General features: G+C 39.3%; 1 protein-coding gene across 1 annotated transcript; it reads right to left on the bottom strand.

The window, feature by feature from the left end:
- Positions 1 to 760: 760 nt before the first annotated feature.
- On the bottom strand, positions 761 to 19,397 carry LOC139459725 (carbohydrate sulfotransferase 15-like). The gene is made up of 9 exons (XM_071241373.1): positions 19,345 to 19,397; positions 14,987 to 15,184; positions 13,802 to 13,902; positions 12,499 to 12,703; positions 10,367 to 10,495; positions 8,578 to 8,734; positions 6,137 to 6,290; positions 4,063 to 4,210; positions 761 to 2,331 (listed from the first exon to the last, which is right to left on the bottom strand). The coding sequence occupies exons 2-9, from the start codon at positions 15,138 to 15,140 to the stop codon at positions 2,150 to 2,152; spliced, it is 1,230 nt and encodes a 409-aa protein (XP_071097474.1). The 5' UTR covers positions 15,141 to 15,184; positions 19,345 to 19,397; the 3' UTR covers positions 761 to 2,149.
- Positions 19,398 to 19,839: the final 442 nt, after the last annotated feature.

Raw genomic sequence — 19,839 nt, 5'->3', positions numbered from 1 at the left:
AAACAAGATCAAATCTGTCCTGTTTTCAAAAGGCTCTCCAACATACACATCTGTGACATAGATAACTGGCTGATGTGTAAGTATTTGGCACAATTTTTTCACCTGATCCACATACACACATATGGCACTGCATCAAGTCATGAACATAACTGATATACAGTCCTGGCTCAGTAGTCCCTGCAGCAACAACATTAAGAATAACTACAGGAGGCCGCCCTACACTCACAATCCATACCCAATCTCATGAAAATCAGATCTTAGTTCTCGCTACAGCTGAACAAAGATCTGAGAGCATCCCATTATGGGTCACGTCAGACCGACCTTGCGCGAACTTTGACTGACCAATGGCATGACCAATCAGAAGGCAGCTTTCTCGTGCTTTATGGCACTAATATCAAATTGGCGCCAAAAACATATTTTGGCAAAGTCACGATTACAAATTTGAAACCTGAACAAAAAAACATTCTGGAATGGCTAATAGATGGTCTAGTTTGTATGGATTCAGTCATTAAACCCGAAACTATCGTTCGGAGTTACAGTTTTCGGGGTTGCATGATTAGAAATCACATTCCAACTGTCACTTTCATAATCTGGTAAGCGATGCTCTGATTGGTCGGATGAAAGGTCGTTCTGATGTGACCCCTAATGGGATGTCCTCAGATCTTTGTTTAGCGGTAGCGAGAACTGAGGTCTGATTTTTGTGAGATTGAATCCATACCATGTTGTGTTTCTCATCTCCATGTGCAAACAAAGTACATGCTAAAACTCATGGCATCATTATTGAATCAAATTCAAATGCAATAGTAGCTTCACTACTGCATAAAGCTGGAAAGAGCATAAAAAAGGAATAATATCAGAAAATAGAGTTACTTCCCTTCATTAAGTTCACTCCAATAAACACGAGTATTTTCTTATGAAAGAGATTTTTTTAACACACAGGAGCAACACGGTGCATAGTCAGTCATCTGAATGGGTTGATCATGTTGATATCAAACAAATATATTTTTTTATTCTGTTTTTTTTAGCAGGCTAGTAGTTTATGAATGATGGGAGATGAGAAACAAACAAACCATACAGACAGCGTCATGTCATATAGTCACATGCACTTTCAGTGTACAAAAATAGTTAATTATAATCCTGAAACATAGTCACTACTTGATTCTTTTCATTCTTGATGATAATGTTATAATGGTTATAATGCAGCGAGATGACAATAAAGAACATTTTCATCTGGACATTGGTGATTGTTTGAGTCCAAAATGAAAGTTAAGTACACCCAACATTCCTATCTGAAGTTCAAAGTGCTTCGAGACATCACAAGAAACATTATTTTCCTTCATTAAAACGAAGAATTACCCTGTGTTCTGCAATTACATAACTGTTCAACATTAACAGGTGATTGTGGATACACAACAAACAACAAACAACAAACATCACTATATCCATACACATGAGGAGAGAAGACTGTAGTCCTCATCTCAAACAGGCTTGATAATCTGCTGTGGAATACTCCACTGATAATCATGAGATACTTTGAAATGATCATGTACTGACAATCATAACACTTGTGAAAAAAGGACAAGTGACATAAGTAGATCGAGTGTAGACAAAACTAGACATCCCTAAGGTCTGCCAGTCTTTGGGTATCGCTTGATGGCTTCATATAAATAACTTGTTAGCAGTATCCATCTTATTGAGGATATCAACTAAACAATAACTTCAATTCTGATGATATAAATATTCACAATCGACGTTATCCAATGTCTGAGGGATCTCCTGCAATTTGACATAATGAATTTTGCCGAAATGAAAATAAACAATATTGAATGAAATTTTAAATAAAATAAATAAAATAGATCACATGATTAGTTTGCGTACTTCAGTACGGATTTGTTGACATGGTATTTCCGCTGTCACAAGCTCACAGTTATGTCTGTTTTGGGGGGAAAAACATTAAAACTCTTCAACCCTGTGTATAAGACAACATCCCTTGAAAGGCCCCTAATTCGAGGTACGAAAAACTCGCCTCATACACAGAGATATACACTACTGGTTTGACATGAATCACTGTATGCAGTGCCAAAATAACAAATAATGTAACAAGCCTTGTTTTCAGCTACATTAACTTTCTCGAAAATTCCAGGAAGCATTACTGCCATAGGAACTTCTTGTCGCCCAGCAGATCTGCCAGCTCCTGATTGCAAGGTGCATAGAACTGATCCAGGATCCGCCTGGTGCTGTCTAACATGGGTGCAGCTTTCTTCTTCTTCTTTGTGACACGGGACCTCTTCAGGTCCTCAATCTCCTCATACAAGTCCATCGACACCTGGCCTGGAATACACAGAATTACTTCAGAGTGTGTGAGTGAGTTTCAGAGTGAGTTTCAGAGTGAGTTTCAGAGAGTGAGTGAGGGAGGGAGGGAGTTTAGTTTAATGAAACTTTCAACAAATCATCATCATCATCATCATCATCATCATCATCATCATCGTTATCATTATATCATCATCATCATCATCATCATCATCATCATCATCATCATTGTGCCCTCAAACTTATTTCTCGGCTGCCTAGGGAGTATACAACCTAAGCTATGAAGCACTTGAAGGTCATATAACCATCTCATCTTACTGGGTACCCATTCCCTCCTGTGTGAACAGAAGCATATTGGTCAAAGTCAAGAGACTACACATGTAACATGTTTCTGTGTGGGAGCAAGAGCAAAGGCCTAGAAACTCTCAAGAGTCAAGCTGACGAACAAAGTCACCCATCAACCAACATGGCTTCACTTGAACCAATTTGTGACCGTGTGTGCCGTATACAGTTCTGTTCTGTTTTATCACTTGTCAACTTGATGTGGGAAGAGAGTATTACCGGAACACCAAGATTTAAAATGCTAATGAATATGTATCAGGATATGTTTGGAAAATACTGGTTTGTTGTGTTTTTCTAAATCATGAATATTTTCATCTTGTTGGCAAAGTTTACATAAGTGACACGTCAAATTGAAATTATGAAATTCAGAAGTCAGGTACTTGATTCCTGTGATAAAAAAACCTGAAACTAATCGGGACCTGCTTGATGCATATGATGCATTGTGACCATAGCAACATGCAACAAATGTTGGATAAAGTGAAAAAAAGTCTGATGTATGGGTCTAATGTCATTTAGGTTCATAACCAATTACAGATGAAAGAACACATACAATATATTGTGGTATGTCGTGCAATAGATGAATCATTATTACAATAGACATCAATACGAAAGTCAGGCCATTACCTACTATTAGAGACTCAATACATTTTCCTTCAAAACCAATACACGATGGGAATGAAATACCGGTAGGTGAGTCAATGATAAAAGAATACACCCTTTCTCCAGAAGCTTAGTTTTAAAATGACCATGTCACCAGGCTTGTTCTGTGAAGATTCTTGGGTAAAACTGGTCTTTACCAACCCATGCTTGTCGTAACAGGTGACTATGCTTGAGGTAAGAGGCGGCTAACGGGGTAGGGTGGTCAGGTTCGCTGACTTGGTTGATGCATGTCATCGTATCCTAATTGCAAAGATCGATGCTAATGATGTCAATCACTGGATTGTCTGGTCCAGACTCGATTATTCACAGACTGCCGTCATACAGCTGGAAAATTGCTGAGTGCGGAGTCAAACAACAAACAAAACAAATGTTTCATCTCACTATACAGCTACCATAACATTCCAGACATGATTGAATTCAATAGGAATATCATTAAACAATATCAAAAGACAGATTTGTACCAGACAAAACAAAAACTCATATTTCATGTTCTAATTGACACCCACATTGATAAAAAACATTGAAGAAATTGTAAAACGTCTGTTTTGAATAACACCCAGCAAGAGAAACTAACAGTTTTAATCCACTTGTCCTCATAACGATAACACATAGGAAAACCATTAAAAACGCAAATTTCTACTAGTTCTTATACCTTGGGCAGTTTGGCAAGGACGATAGTAGCAGTGCCAATATCTATCGCTGCCACATCAATGAAGTAGGTTGAACCTTATTTCAGATGTAGTCACTTACTGAGATCAAGGAAAGAGTAGACAATCTTCATGTGGTTAGTGATGTTTTTTGAGTACTCCTCAGTCTTCAAAACAAGGAAGTGTCGCAGTGGAAAGGCTTTCAACCATTCCTTCAGAAATAAACTATAACATCCGAAGTGTATTCGTGTCTGAAATACATAAACACAAAAATATGTTATTGATTTAATATGTGCTTATATATTAGCTAGAGAACAATCCCAATTAGCACCCCTTCCGACTGATAAATGTACAAAAGACTTATTTACTCGTGTATATTACGCACTTGTGTGTTTATATGCACCCTTAACTATGGGTAATTAAATACTGGAAAAATATATCTGTCGAAAATAAACATTTCCGGCTATCAACTCTGTTTTTTTTCAACATAATAATATTCTAATACAAGCTCCCTATTTCTAATTTTGAGAGTGCCCTGGGCGCTTATTACGATGATTACGGTACATTAATTTGTGTTAAAATATATGATTAAAACAAGAGACATGCTGTGACTGACACATGGCTGAGAACGGCAGGGTATTTAGAAGTGTGCCAATTTGTGCAACCAAAATATTTTCTGGTATATACAATGTAAGTCATTTGGCTCCCAATGAGAATAATGAATTGCAAACTAACTCAAAATCTGGAATAGTCTATAGACTATAGTCTATAGAATATTATATGCCAAAAGCTTGTTTAAAGTATTTATTAACGGCATTAAATGGTTTTCCTCTTTCTGCTTCACACTGAAAGAAGTTATACACCTAATACATTTACTGTTTCACATCAGCTGCGTATAGCCCATCTGTCAGTCGACAACAACGTATACTACGTAGCATGTGCAGTACGTGTTTTCTGCTGTTCCCCCTACCGTTGTGCCCCCTCCATTCAAGACGCCAATTTGTTAACATAACATGACAGTTTCATAGACAACTTTTTCCAGTGAATGGGAATAAAAATAAAAAAACAGCAGATATTGTTGGGTACAGGGTATTCATTCCCGTGTACTTATTGACATTTAATAGACTATTTCCGATTTTGAATAATTTTGCACTTCATCGTTCTCATTTGGAGCCAAACGGACTGTAGATGTAATTTACATCCAACAATAACACCAGGCACCACATGTCCATACTGGGATGGAGGAGCTGTAGCAAGTATAAGTTTACACAAGGTTTCCATGATTTTTCTTCATCCTGTGCCGGATGCTTCTTGTCAGGATGACCATGATCGTCATCTTGCTGCAGTGATGTAGGAGATGACAGACTGTGTTTTTAATGTAGAGCTAAGCTACCCGAAGATTCAACCGCGCTAAACTAAATATGAACCGAACCGCATGAGGTTTCAAATGTAAATTTTAGCACAGCAATCTAATTATAATTGGATCTTAGTGTTCATTACATGGGTCTGAAGACATCCCATTACATGCAGAGCCACCTTTCGCAAACTGGTTAAATGAAATGATTAACTAGCAGTTGACATTAGCCAATCAGAAAGTAGCTTTCTCAAGCTTTATGGCAATAATTTACAGGAGACTGCCTTTGCACACTACGCTTTGAAAATGTTTAGGACAAAGTTGAAAATTTGAAACATGAGCAAAAGAAATTTCTGGAATGTCTAAGAGATGGCAAAGATTGTATGGCAGTACTTCCCACAGGCTATGGAATGTGTCTTTTGTATGAAAAGATTAACTGTCATTCAGAATGCCCTGTTTTATTCTTTTCAAGGATGCATGATCAGAAAACACACTTTGACTGACCCTTTCCCATTACTGGAAAGAGAAGCTTCTGATCATTCTGATCAACGCGGCCGGTAATGGGACATCCTTAGATCTTTGTTCAGCAGGCAGCAAGCACCAAAATCTGATTTTAATGAGATTGTTTAGCATGGGAAAATCACAGAAGGTCTTCCTCCAAGTTTGCCAGGATACTGAGTGGAGCTGCAAGGGTTGTTTTCAAACTTTAACACTACCCAAGTAACAAAGGTTAGCACTCTACATGCTCCAACTTCCCTCAACTGACATATTTGGGAAGTCAACCTTGGTTAGAAACTCAACATGACTTTCTACTGTAACATACTGTCAGTCTCTTGTACACATCTGCACTGAAGTAGCACTGCCTCTGACTGTGCTTCTTCTGACACTTGGCCAGAATCTGAAGGGATTTCTGAACATCTTCATGGAAATCTTCAGGGGTGTCGCCCTGACGCAGGAAGAAGTAGTCCGAGTACAGTCTGTAACAGAACGCCAAGATAAACATTCCGAGTAGTCTGTACCAGAACGCCAAGATAAACAACATCCCGAGTAGTCTGTAACAGAACACCAAGATAAACAACATTCTGAGTAGTCTGTAACAGAATGCCAAGATAAACAACATCCCGAGTAGTCTGTAACAGAACGCCAAGATAAACAACATCTCGAGTAGTCTGTAACAGAACACCAAGATAAACAACATCCCGAGTAGTCTGTAACAGAACGCCAAGATAAACAACATCCCGAGTAGTCTGTAACAGAACACCAAGGTAAACAACATCCCGAGTAGTCTGTAACAGAACACCAAGATAAACAACATCCCGAGTAGTCTGTAACAGAACGCCAAGATAAACAACATCCCGAGTAGTTTGTAACAGAACACCAAGGTAAACAACATCCCGAGTAGTCTGTAACAGAACGCCAAGGTAAACAACATCCCGAGTAGTCTGTAACAGAACTCCAAGGTAAACAACATCCCGAGTAGTCTGTAACAGAACACCAAGGTAAACAACATCCCGAGTAGTCTGTAACAGAACGCCAAGATAAACAACATCCCGAGTAGTCTGTAACAGAACACCAAGGTAAACAACATCCCGAGTAGTCTGTAACAGAACGCCAAGGTAAACAACATCCCGAGTAGTCTGTAACAGAACACCAAGGTAAACAACATCCCGAGTAGTCTGTAACAGAACGCCAAGATAAACAACATCCCGAGTAGTCTGTAACAGAACGCCAAGATAAACAACATCCCGAGTAGTCTGTAACACTACGCCAAGATAAACAACATCCCGAGTAGTCTGTAACACTACGCCAAGATAAACAAGATTCCAAGTACAGTCTGTAACAGAACACCAAGATAAACAACATTCTGAGTAGTCTGTAACAGAACACCAAGGTAAACAACATCCCGAGTAGTCTGTAACAGAACACCAAGGTAAACAACATCCCGAGTAGTCTGTAACAGAATGCCAAGATAAACAACATCCCGAGTAGTCTGTAACAGAACTCCAAGGTAAACAACCTCCCGAGTAGTCTGTAACAGAACGCCAAGATAAACAACATCCCGAGTAGTCTGTAACAGAACGCCAAGATAAACAACATCCAGAGTAGTCTGTAACACTACGCCAAGATAAACAACATCCTGAGTAGTCTGTAACACTACGCCAAGATAAACAAGACTCCGAGTACAGTCTGTAACACTACGCCAAGATAAACAACATTCCGAGTAGTCTGTAACAGAACACCAAGGTAAACAACATCCCGAGTAGTCTGTAACAGAACACCAAGGTAAACAACATCCCGAGTAGTCTGTAACAGAACACCAAGGTAAACAACATCCCGAGTAGTCTGTAACAGAACGCCAAGATAAACAACATCCCGAGTAGTCTGTAACACTACGCCAAGATAAACAACATCCCGAGTAGTCTGTAACAGAACGCCAAGATAAACAACATCCCGAGTAGTCTGTAACAGAACACCAAGGTAAACAAGACTCCGAGTACAGTCTGTAACACTACGCCAAGATAAACAACATCCCGAGTAGTCTGTAACACTACGCCAAGATAAACAAGATTCCAAGTACAGTCTGTAACAGAACACCAAGGTAAACAAGACTCCGAGTACAGTCTGTAACAGAACACCAAGGTAAACAACATCCCGAGTAGTCTGTAACACTACGCCAAGATAAACAACATCCCGAGTAGTCTGTAACACTACGCCAAGATAAACAACATCCCGAGTAGTCTGTAACACTACGCCAAGATAAACAAGATTCCAAGTACAGTCTGTAACAGAACACCAAGGTAAACAACATTCCGAGTAGTCTGTAACAGAACACCAAGGTAAACAACATCCCGAGTAGTCTGTAACAGAACACCAAGGTAAACAACATCCCGAGTACAGTCTGTAACAGAACACCAAGGTAAACAACATCCCGAGTAGTCTGTAACAGAACGCCAAGATAAACAACATCCCGAGTAGTCTGTAACAGAACGCCAAGATAAACATTCCGAGTACAGTCTGTAACACTATGCCAAGGTAAACAACATTCTGAGTAGTCTGTAACAGAACACCAAACTACAGCTCAAGTTGTTTCCCTTGGCTGTGCATCCAGGCACTGTTTCAGCACAGCCAAAAGAAACAACACAAGCTGCAAAGAGAACATTGTGGTATCTTCACCAAATAGGCACCAGGAGCCAAGAGAGAATCTCTTAGATTTTTAAAACCTTTTTCATTAACCTGAAAATAGTATCAAGCCGTAACACCAACCTGTCTGTTGGGTTCCGCAGGATGAGGATGAACTTAGGGTCTGCATAGATATGCTTCATTAGCTGGGGGGTGTAGATACATGGTTCGCTGCGGCCGTGGTTCTGAGGCAACAGCGGCCAGCCCCGGAAATCCCAGAAGTCCGGGGGAGACCCATCCACTACAAAAAACAAAACCATGATGATATTTCAAAGACTGGAGTATGGTGATGATCTGGAAATGTTTCCTTTTCTCGGGTGGAACAGACCAATATTCAATATGCACAGAAAGGTGACTTTAAACAGTTCTCTCTTTGAAGCATTTGGAATTTATGAGTCACCAAATTAATGTTGACCCCCCAAGTCTTAAAATTAATCAGCGCAGCCCAACCTTTTGAAAAAAACATCTTCTTAATCAGCAAACGAAACAGTAATGTTCACTTAGAATACCATCAAACAACATGGAGTAATTGCAGCTTGATTGAATACTATCACTCACTTATCTGCTATACGTAACTTATCCTTCACAACAGGTCATCCAGCGACCATGAAATCAATGGCATGATAAGACGAATCAGGCATAATGAGATCACGTCAGCCAACGTAATCTGTGAAGGTTGTCACACGGGTCAGCATGATCTTGTAAACGTTTGGTCTGTCATTATTAGATTATTTGGCCTACTTTTACACAACCGTTTGTGAAACGTGCGACATTTTGTTGCAAGATACACAGGTAGGAACAATGCCATTTGATGTAAACCTAGCAGCTGGGTTGCAACTCTACACGCAATGTCATTGACTAATCCCAGGGATGTTGGGAGATTTCAATTACTAAATATAGCCTGCAGAGGCTCATTTTATAGCAGACGCCAGTTTATGAAAACATTTATATCTTCAATATGGTTGGGTTGAGGGGTTTTTGTTGTTTGTTTGGTTTGGGGGTTTTTTTGGGGGGGAGGGCAGTTTTAACTAAATTCATGAGCATAAAAGCATTATAAATGGAAACTAATAAACATATTTTTATTTTTTTTTACATATTCTAACATATTATTGTTTTGAGTAGTTTTCAGTACTGTACACAGGAATGCAGTTTATTAGGTATTTAATATTGATGTTGCGGACATCTAAACTTTGCCAGTCTGATCACTAACTATCTACTATGGGACATCTTTTGTGATGATTCAATGAAATTTGTAACAGCATGGATGGATGCAAGGCTTTACGAGCTGTGTAGGGGTGTAAGGGGGTCTAAGGGGGTGTAAGGGGTTTGTACCCCCTTCTAATGCATTTTCAATCGCGGGAGCGGAGGCCACAAAGCATGCACACAAATGCACTTATCAGGGCATTCTTGTTTATGTGATAGTTTTCACATTTTTAGTTGCATTTTTCTTCACACAAAAACGTCAATGAGCAGAATGAAAATAGTTTGATGTCGAAACAGGACACTGTCATGGAACTGCCGATCTTACATGCAATGATCCAAAAGCTCACCCTCGTGGCATCAGTAGCCATACGCACTTCAATGACTTCTTGACCCGTGAAGATCCGGGGTAGAATAGGTCTTCAGCAACCCATGCTTGCCGTAAAAGGCGACTATGCTTGTCGTAGGAGGGGACTAACGGGATCGGGTGGTCAGGCTGGCTGACTTGGTTGATGCATATCATCGATCCCAATTGCGTAGATCGATGCGCATGATGTCAATCAGTGGATTGTCTGGTCCAGACTTGATTATTTACAGACGGCTGTCATATAGCTTGAATATTGCTGAGTGCAGCATTAGACACCAAACAAACAAACAAACAATGGCTACTTACTTGTGATGAAGTGGGAGAAATTCTGTTCCTTTCTCATCATGGATGTCTGCAGCTTGCGGGCCAGTGGGTCAAAAGTATTGAGGTACTGGCGGAACTTGTGTATCTGTGTACGGGAGAAGCCAACATAACCTGCAACACCCAGTTACCATGGTTACATCACAGTTAGTCATCAGATTATTATCGACAATACAATTAATTTATTTTTTTCTGCTTTGTATTAACTATTTCAAGTAATGATTAAACTTCAGAATTACCCTATTTACCGTAATCACAATCAAATTTTCACTTCATTATTGTTATTGCATCTGCCCAACAATTCTTTATGAGATAACTAAAAATCATTAAATAAATCATCCTATTTCCTAGAGGTAAAACTTTGTAGAGCATGTGAATGAAGTAACAGTTAAATAGTTGAATATAAATATTGAGAGATGCTCTCATCTAAAACTTAATTGAAAAACATTGGCATGCTCCCAGAGATTCTCAGAAGAGAAAATGAAACATCGTAAAGTTTATGATAAAACAGAAAAACAGAAGTTGCGGCCCATCACCAACATATCATGCAAGGAAAGTGTTACCCTGAAGTTACTCTGTCAAAAGCTTGGATTTTCTGCTGCTCATGTTTATCAATATTACTGTACAAAAAGGACTCCTCTAACTTTATTTTAATTTGATAAACAATTTGTTCAATATTGAATATATTTGGTTTGTCTTTCTGATCAAACTATACTTTAACAACAAAGGTAAATGTCTGCCGCAATGTGGTTGGGGAAATACAGTGTCAAATGAGATGTTATGTTGTCTGGGCTTTTCACAGGGAAAAATTGCAAATTTTATATTAATTTGTATATCAATATACTTATCCTATCTCACACTATGCATTTCTTATGTGGAAATGTGCTTATAAAAAGTTTCCAGCTTCTAAAAACAAATCACCCGAACACATCCCAGCATCACCATTGTCACCACCCAAACAAAAGGGTCACACACTGTAATCTCAACATAGTGACCTGATCACGTGACTACCCTTGCCACATTATTCTCATTCTCAGAGCTAACAGGCCGGAAGGGCATGTAGCATGTGATCATGAGACAGGATAAATTCATACATGAAGGGGTAGATCTACGGTGTAATTTATTTCTGTGCTTGACATTCGAAAAAAAAATTCCAAAATACTGAATCCACTAGAGGGGGGTATGCATTATACATGGGTGTGCACTTGAAAATACGGTATACAATTTAATGTAAGAATTACAAATTATTAACCTTATCATGTCTCACACTATGCATTTATTCCACAGTTGGATGGTGGGGCACAGATACCCCAGCCCATAGTAGACTACAACCGTGACACATACACGAGGAAGCTGGCACTAAATGAAGATTCTTCGACCAATTAGATGTCAGTTTTCTAAACAATTCAGCTTCATATTTTTATCATCTCCAGTTGGGAATTTCAATCTGAACAAAATAAAACATATTCTTTACAGTTCACCTTTCCAGGCATAGTTGCCATGGCACTCAGAAACGAATAGATGTATAAACTATCCAGGTCAATAATTAATATAATAGCACTGCCTTTATTATATTACATTCAGAACTGGTCCTTTAGGCTCATTTAAAAGACGGAGAGATCAGACAGGATGCTCAGAAGGCTTTGCTTGCTCGAACCAAGAATTTAGAACCTCAACGTTGACAAGCTGATTTAGACACAACATCCAAGGCAGGGTATGTCAGATCTTTACTCTGGTATCATATTGGAGTCAAAGGTCTGATTTCAATGATGTTGTATGAAACGTTAAACAGTGTTGGCAGATTTACTGGTGCATTGAACACTTCAGTGTGCATAGACTTACCTCCAACATTTGCTACAAGTTCAAGTTATACGAACATAACTGACGTTAATAAAACCCAAAACCATCAAGACCCAATGCCGAGAACAAACCAGAGATAACATGTTCCACCATGGCTCTGTGGTCAAACAGAAACTGGAAACTGGCTCTCTAGAAACAGTCAAGAATTTTGAAATGAAATCAGGTGACTGGTTTCAAAGTAATTAACTCTGTAAATTACAAACTTATTATGATTGCTGTCCCGGGACGTTTTTTCTCTTTTTTATGACCTAGAATACCATATTTCCTCCATGTCCACCATAAGGCTTCCTTATCAAAGGGGGCATCCGGGTTCACGATGTCGGGATGGAGGGTGATGCGTCTGCTCAAGTCCGTCGTGGCACACTTGGCACAGCCCAGGATGTGAAAGTATGGCAAACATCGAAGCTTCTCGTCCTCAAACCAGCAGGGGTTCTTCAGCTGTTTGAGGTAAGCGGGTCGATCCTGGAACAGTCAGGCAGCATGTCAACATTGAGATCCATGTGATGTCATGATTCCCAAATGTCATGATACCCATTTGATGTCATGATTCCCAAATATCATGATACCCATGAGATGTCATGATTCCCAAATGTCATGATACCCATGTGACATCATGATTACCGAATGTCATGATACCCATGAGATGTCATGTTTCCCAAATGTCATAATACCCATGAGATGTCTGATTCCTGAATGTCATGATACCCATGAGATGTCATGTTTCCCAAATGTCATGATATGTCATGATTACCAAATGTCATGATACCCATGTGATGGCATGATTCCCGAATGTCATGATAAGTCATGATATCCATGTGATGTCATGATTCCCAAATATCATGATACCCATGTGATGTCACGATTCCCGAATATCATGATACCCATGTGATGTCATGATTCCCAGATGTCATGACACCTATTAGATGTCATGATTCCAGAATGTCATGACACCCATGTCATGTCATGATTCCCAAAATGTCATGATACCCATGTCATGTCATGATTCCCAAATGTCATGACACCCATATGCTGTCATGATTCCAAAATGTCATGATACCCATGGGATGTCATGATTCCCAAATGTCATGACACCCATGAGATGTAATGCTTTCAGGATATCATGACACCCATGTCATGTCATGATTCCCAAATGTCATGACACCCATATGATGTCATGATTCCAAAATGTCATGATACCCATGTCATGTCATAATTCCCAAATGTCATGACACCCATGTCATGTCATGATTCCAAGATGTCATGACACCCATGTCATGTCACAATTCCTGAATGTCATGACACCCATGTCATGTCATGATTCTTGACTGACATTGTGATTCCAGTATGACATTGTAATTCCCATATTTTATGATACCCGTATCATCTTAAACCCAACTTTTCCGTACAATAAAACACTGTAAGGAGAATGAACCACTTAAGGATTTGCCTCTCATGGTTTATTCTCCTAGTAGTGTTTCAATGTATGATAAACAACTCCCACTCGTCGTTTATTTCTTCAATAACTGTGGGGGTTGTCATACAACTGATCAGTTCTCTCACCATACAGAAGAGGTCCTCCACTCCGTCCCTGGCCACAGGTCGCAGACACCTCTCACAGCTGTCTCTGTGCTGTGACTTCTTGGACTTGAGGGACTTAAAACCTGCACAAGAATAGAGACTCAGTGAATCAACTGGTCACAGCATAAAATATGCAAACCAAATCACAAATTCACAATTATTTTGAGTTGCTAGTGTACAAATATGCATGACAAAAATATAAATAACAATAGCATATCCACACTGTGCGCAATTTTCCACTGTAGCCTTTTCAGCTTCTGTGTGTGTCTGTCCTTACAGATCCTAGTTACTGAGTGCAGGTAGGCATCCAATCTCATTAAAATCAGATCTTAGTTCTCGCTACTGCTAAACAAAGATCTGAGGACATCCCATTACGGGTCACGTCAGACCGACCTTGCGCGAACTTTGACCAACTGATGGAATGACCAATCAGAAGGCAGCTTTCTCATGCTTTACGGCACTAATTTCAAATTGGCGACTACGCTTCGAAACATATTTTGACAAATTGTTGATTACAAATTTGAAACCTGAACAAAAGAACATTCTGGAATGGCTAATAGATGGTGTAGATCGTAAGCATTCAGTCGTTACACCCGTAACTATCGTTCGGAATACCCCATTATAAAGTGATTAGAAATCACATTCCGACTGTCACTTTCATAATCTGGTAAGCCACGCACTGACCAGTGATGACTGCCATGACGCAGAATACTCTTACACAAGCTGAATTACTTTCTTTCTTCGTCAATTTGAATTTCTATTTCATTTCCACAATAATGTAATTCGTATAGTATGAATGAAAGGAAGAAGTTGGGTGATTTCTGTTTGTCTGCAATCTCGAACCGATCTGATTAAACATACAAAAAGGTAAATTCATCTGGAAAACCTTGTAAACCTTTTCAAAATTCACCATGGTGGCATTCCCAAAGACATAAAAAAAAGTATAAACATGACTACATTTGGGGTAAGAGGGCAAATTTCAAGATTCTTGTAATCATGGTAATGGCTGCACCCACACTGAGGGCAGCGATGTTACCGAGAGGGTAACGAAGGTGTCACAAGCTGGGGAGGAGCTTGGATTAGAATTCATAATCTTTCAAATTGCTGTGCAGAGTTGTGTCCCCTACAAGGGCCCACCTCACTCTGGCTCTCACTTGACCAACTGACCTGCAAACTGGTTGGCAATCCTTGTGGGACGGACAGTTTCACCCAGGGACATCACGTTGATGACATAGAGGATGGAGACAATGGACAGGACCACAACAGCAACAATGGTTAAGAAGATGACTTGAAAATACCTGCCCAGCTGGCAGGAAAACATGATTCTGCGAATGTAGTGATGGCAGCTAGCATGTTTACAGGCTTCTGCAATAGAATAACAATCATCATCACAATACATTATCAGCGTCATGCAAAATAGTCATCATACATGATATGAGTACCATGGCATGTATCAGATCATGTTTTGATTATCATGATTAGGTATTGATTTTCAAAAAGTATTATTTACAAGTTTTTGCAATAAGCCGGCCTGACAAGTAGAACCCGTCATTCCCTTACCACCTGACGAAATGCTAAAAAGCATACTAATACTATCGCCATCAGAATGAGTCTATACAAGAGGGTACGATATCATTGTTTTCCAACAGCACCAGGTGCAACCAAGTGAATTAATAAGGTTGCACCACCTAAATATTGGCTGCACCATTTTATCATAAATTGAAACAATGTATTTTTAGTTATTTTGAAGATTAAATGAAGTCAAAGAGAAAATAAACTTTAGAATCTGCTCCAGTACTTTATTTTCAGGAAATCTGTAGATGTCTTTTCACATGCTGATATCCAGTAAACAACCCAGAAGTGTGAAAGTGTCCCTTTGCCGTGATGTAACCACATGAGTCACTGTTCTAGTGGTAAATGTGAAGAATTAGTCCTGCATCTTCGCTGCATTCTGACCTGTATATTTCATTATTTTCACGAACTTTTGTTTCCTGGATTTTAAATGATTTGCTGCAAGTTCTAAAAGAATTAAGTTTCCACTTTTATCAAATATAACTGCTGCCGTGCACTTGTGGTGGGCAATGTTACCTGCACTTGGTGCAACCTGGCAATCCAAGTCACCTGCACTAGCAATGTTTTACCTGCACTTGGTGCAACCTGGCAGTCTAAGACACCTGCACTAGCAATGTTTTACCTGCCTTTGGTGTAACCTGGCAGTCCAAGTCACCTGCACTAGCAATGTTTTACCTGCACTGGGTGCAACCTGGCAATCCAAGTCACCTGCACTAACAATGTTTTAACTGCACTTGGTGCAACCTTGCAGTCCAAGGCACCTGCACTAGCAATGTTTTATCTGCACTGGTGCAACCTGGCAATCCAAGTCACCTGCACTAGCAATGTTTTACCTGCACTTGGTGCAACCTGGCAGTCCAAGTCACCTGCACTAGCAATGTTTTACCTGCACTTGGCGCAACCTGGCAGTCCAAGTCACCTGCACTAGCAATGTTTTACCTGCACTGGTGCAGCTTGGATACAGCGAAATCGGTCACTGAATACATCAGTATGGTAACCAGTCAGGCAAGCTACACACAAACTAGTTAATAGCAACAATCTCTGGTTAGCCAGGCCACATGGATCATGGAAACTTTCAATAAAAACTACACAAAATACGAGGGGCGGATTAAAAGTTCAGATGAAGTGGGTTACTAAGTATAAGTGAAGCCTGTTATATATAAACATATTGTGATATCTGTTATATATAAACATACTGTGATATCTGTTATATTTAAACACATTGTGATATCTGTTATATATAAACACATTGTGATATCTGTTATATATAAACACATTGTGATATCTGTTATATATAAACACATTGTGATATCTGTTATATTTAAACACATTGTGATATCTGTTATATTTAAACACATTGTGATATCTGTTATATGTAAACATATTGTGATATCTGTTATATGTAAACATATTGTGACATCTGTTATATATAAACACATTGTGATATCTGTTATATATAAATGTACAGTGACAGCTGTCATATATAAACATATTGAGACACCTGTTATATATGAACATATTGTGACACCTCTTATATATAAATTTACTGTGACACCTGTTATATATAAACATTTTGTGACATGTTATTTATAAACATATTGTGACACTTGTTATATGTAAACATATTGTGACACCTGTTATATGTAAACATATTGTGACATCTGTTATATATAAACATTTTGTGACACCTGTTATATATAAATGTACTGTGACACCTGTTATATGTAAACATATTATGACACCTGTTGTATGTAAACATATTGTGACACCTGTTACATATAAACATATTGTGACACCTCTTATATATCAACATATTGAGACACCTGTTACATTTAAACATAAGGAAGCTGGAACTAATCAGGAAAATTCAAAGGATTTTACAGGGATTAGTGATAAACTCGTCTAAGGGTTGCTTAAAAAAAAACTCTTTGTGCTACCAAAAGATATACGTCATGACATCAGGGAATCATGTGTTCCATGGTTACACACAGGACGCCGTTCCAGGAACGATCTCGTAACCATGAGCCAGGCGACACCTACTCGGTCACAACTTAAACCTCACCCCGGATAGGAGGTGTTTGAAACGGTGTAGGTTTTACAAGTCAGACCTCACACATGTAGTGTATTGATTTAGGTCTAAATTCAGTATCAATTTTCAAAAGTAATTAAGTGCCACATCCCACATCTTCACGGTTTGCTGAAACACAAATCACTAAGTCTCCAAGCATGACCATCCGATCAATTCATTCGCTTCAAACAACACGTATAGGTTGCCAACGACTGAGCTGATTCCACATGCATCATTTCATGGCAACAATACTTCTGTCAAAATGACTGACACTTAATTCTACACAACCCTGCATTCCTGAATGAACAGCTGTCACGCCTTATGTATAATTTATTTAACTTAACATCATGTTTATACACCAATCCTCATTGCTTGACATGCTCCACTGATTGTGACTATGGTGAGTGAAGATCCGTGGTAGAATAGGTCTTCAGCGACCCATGCTTATGCAGAGGCGATGAACAGGGTCGTCTGTTGATGCATGTCATTGTATCCCAACTGCATGGGTTGATGCTCATGATGTCAATCACTGGATTATCTGGTCCAGACTCGATTATTTACAGACCACCATCATATAGCTGGAATATTGCTGAGTGCGGCGTTAAAAAAAACAAAGACATAACGACTGTACGCCAAGCATAGTCGCCTTTTACGCCAAGCATGGATTGCTTAAGACGTATTGTACCCCGGATCTTCACGGGTCGTTAGGTATTTGCAAAACATGAATTACGTACAGTAATGAAAAAAAAGCATAACCAACTGTCCCCATGTTTCCTTATGTAGAGAAACTCACAATCCACATTCAGCACATATACAAGTATTTGATTTCTATTCAGGTGAATGTGATTCACAAAAGTTCTGCTTTCCTTCATGCTGATATATTCTACTTCAGTAAAAGCAAAGTGTTACTGCATCTTAGATAATGTAACTCATGGTTTACAGTTTCTTCTGGTGTTGTTCACAATTCAAAATCATGAACAAAATATCATACCTTTTAAAACACCTTTCAATGATACGGAAAAACAGTTTGCAACATTTTTATTGACCAAGCTGAAAATTTAATGCCTACTAACTCAGTAGGCATTGATTTTTTAGCTTAGTCAATAAAAACATCGCAAACTGATTTTCCATTTCACATTTAGGCCCCAAGTTTTACAGCCTATCGACTTATGACACCCCATATGAGCCAGCAAACACCGAGCTTCACACTGCAGTGTGGTGAAAGTGGGGAAGTGTCCACTCATCACGCACTTGGTCTAGGTTCGATTCATTACATAGGAACATTGTGTCAAACTAAGTACTGCGTCCCCAGCTGTGACATTGCTGGCATATAATTTTGAAAAGCAATGTAACAGCTTACTCACACACACACACACACACACACACACACACACACTTGTTACAGTGTGTTTGTTTGCCACACTCCGCAATACTCCAGCTATTGGCAGCTGCATATAGGCCTACTCAAGCAAAGCATTGGCCAGATCATACAATGATATCGTGAGTAACGATTGCACAAGTAATGATCAATACTCAATCAATCAAGTCACCGACCATGAACAACCGATCCACTTCGTTACCTCTTCGACCAGCGCAGGATGCTGGCACCTGTTCTAAACCCGATTCCCCACGGGGCTGATATGGTCTAATAAATCCATTTGTTTGCAGGGTGGCATTGCCCTCCTGTTCACATTATTACGGTTTGGTCTTTGAGTAGGGTGTCAGGTTTTAAGCTGGAGACTATTCGTAAAAATAAATATCGGTTGTGCCTTTCATTAAACATCAATTATGCAAGCATTCAGCTCTTTATATTTTCTATAATAATAATTAGTATTAACACAATTCAACAACAATTTTGTACGAGTACTAATAAAGTTCAACATACCAACAACGAACAAAAATTGTTTGTTTTTCTTTTCGCCCGTTTTCGTGCCTTCCATCAAAGGGAGATAACAATGGGAAATTGGGTTACCGCTAACAAACGTAGCGCAGCCACACACACAGGCACCCTTTTTGGATATCTGATGACATTTTGTATGCGCCTTTCCTTCCGTGATAACATGTTGATTTGGTTTGTTAAAGTAAAATTATTAATAAATGTCCGAGTGGAAACCTCCATTTTATTAAGACCCTGGATCCGCCCCTGCAACAGGGCGGGAGGGTTGGTGTCGTGCCAGTTGAGATGACATCGATGCCTGCTGGGTGCTATGATAATCTCACCCCTGGAGAACCGGGTTAGATTTGGTCTTGACCACCTTTCGAAATGATGTTCCCTTTGCAGGCCCTTAATTGTATCGCTATTCAGTAACACAGTAACTCGCCCAGAGGACTCTGACTTATCACAGATCGATCGAGTTATTAATTAAGTTGACTCTCACTT

The sequence above is a fragment of the Haliotis cracherodii genome, unplaced genomic scaffold, assembly GCF_022045235.1.
Source record: "Haliotis cracherodii isolate W230 unplaced genomic scaffold, xgHalCrac1.p SCAF_1, whole genome shotgun sequence".
Taxonomy (NCBI): Eukaryota; Metazoa; Mollusca; class Gastropoda; order Lepetellida; family Haliotidae; genus Haliotis; species Haliotis cracherodii.
The sequence above is the reverse complement of the archived record's forward strand: the minus strand, read 5'-3'. Positions and strand labels throughout refer to the sequence as shown.

What these genes read in the sequence shown, in the direction of transcription:
- LOC139459725 (XM_071241373.1), bottom strand. Translation starts at nt 15,140, where the DNA reads ATGTTTTCCTGCCAGCTGGGCAGGTATTTTCAAGTCATCTTCTTAACC. An exon ending in GTGGACATGGAGGAAATATG is followed by an intron (nt 10,496 to 12,498) that starts GTATTCTAGGTC and finishes TGGGTGTTGCAG; the next exon opens with GTTATGTTGGCTTCTCCCGT. An exon ending in CTACTCTTTCCTTGATCTCA is followed by an intron (nt 2,332 to 4,062) that starts GTAAGTGACTAC and finishes TGTGTATTCCAG; the next exon opens with GCCAGGTGTCGATGGACTTG.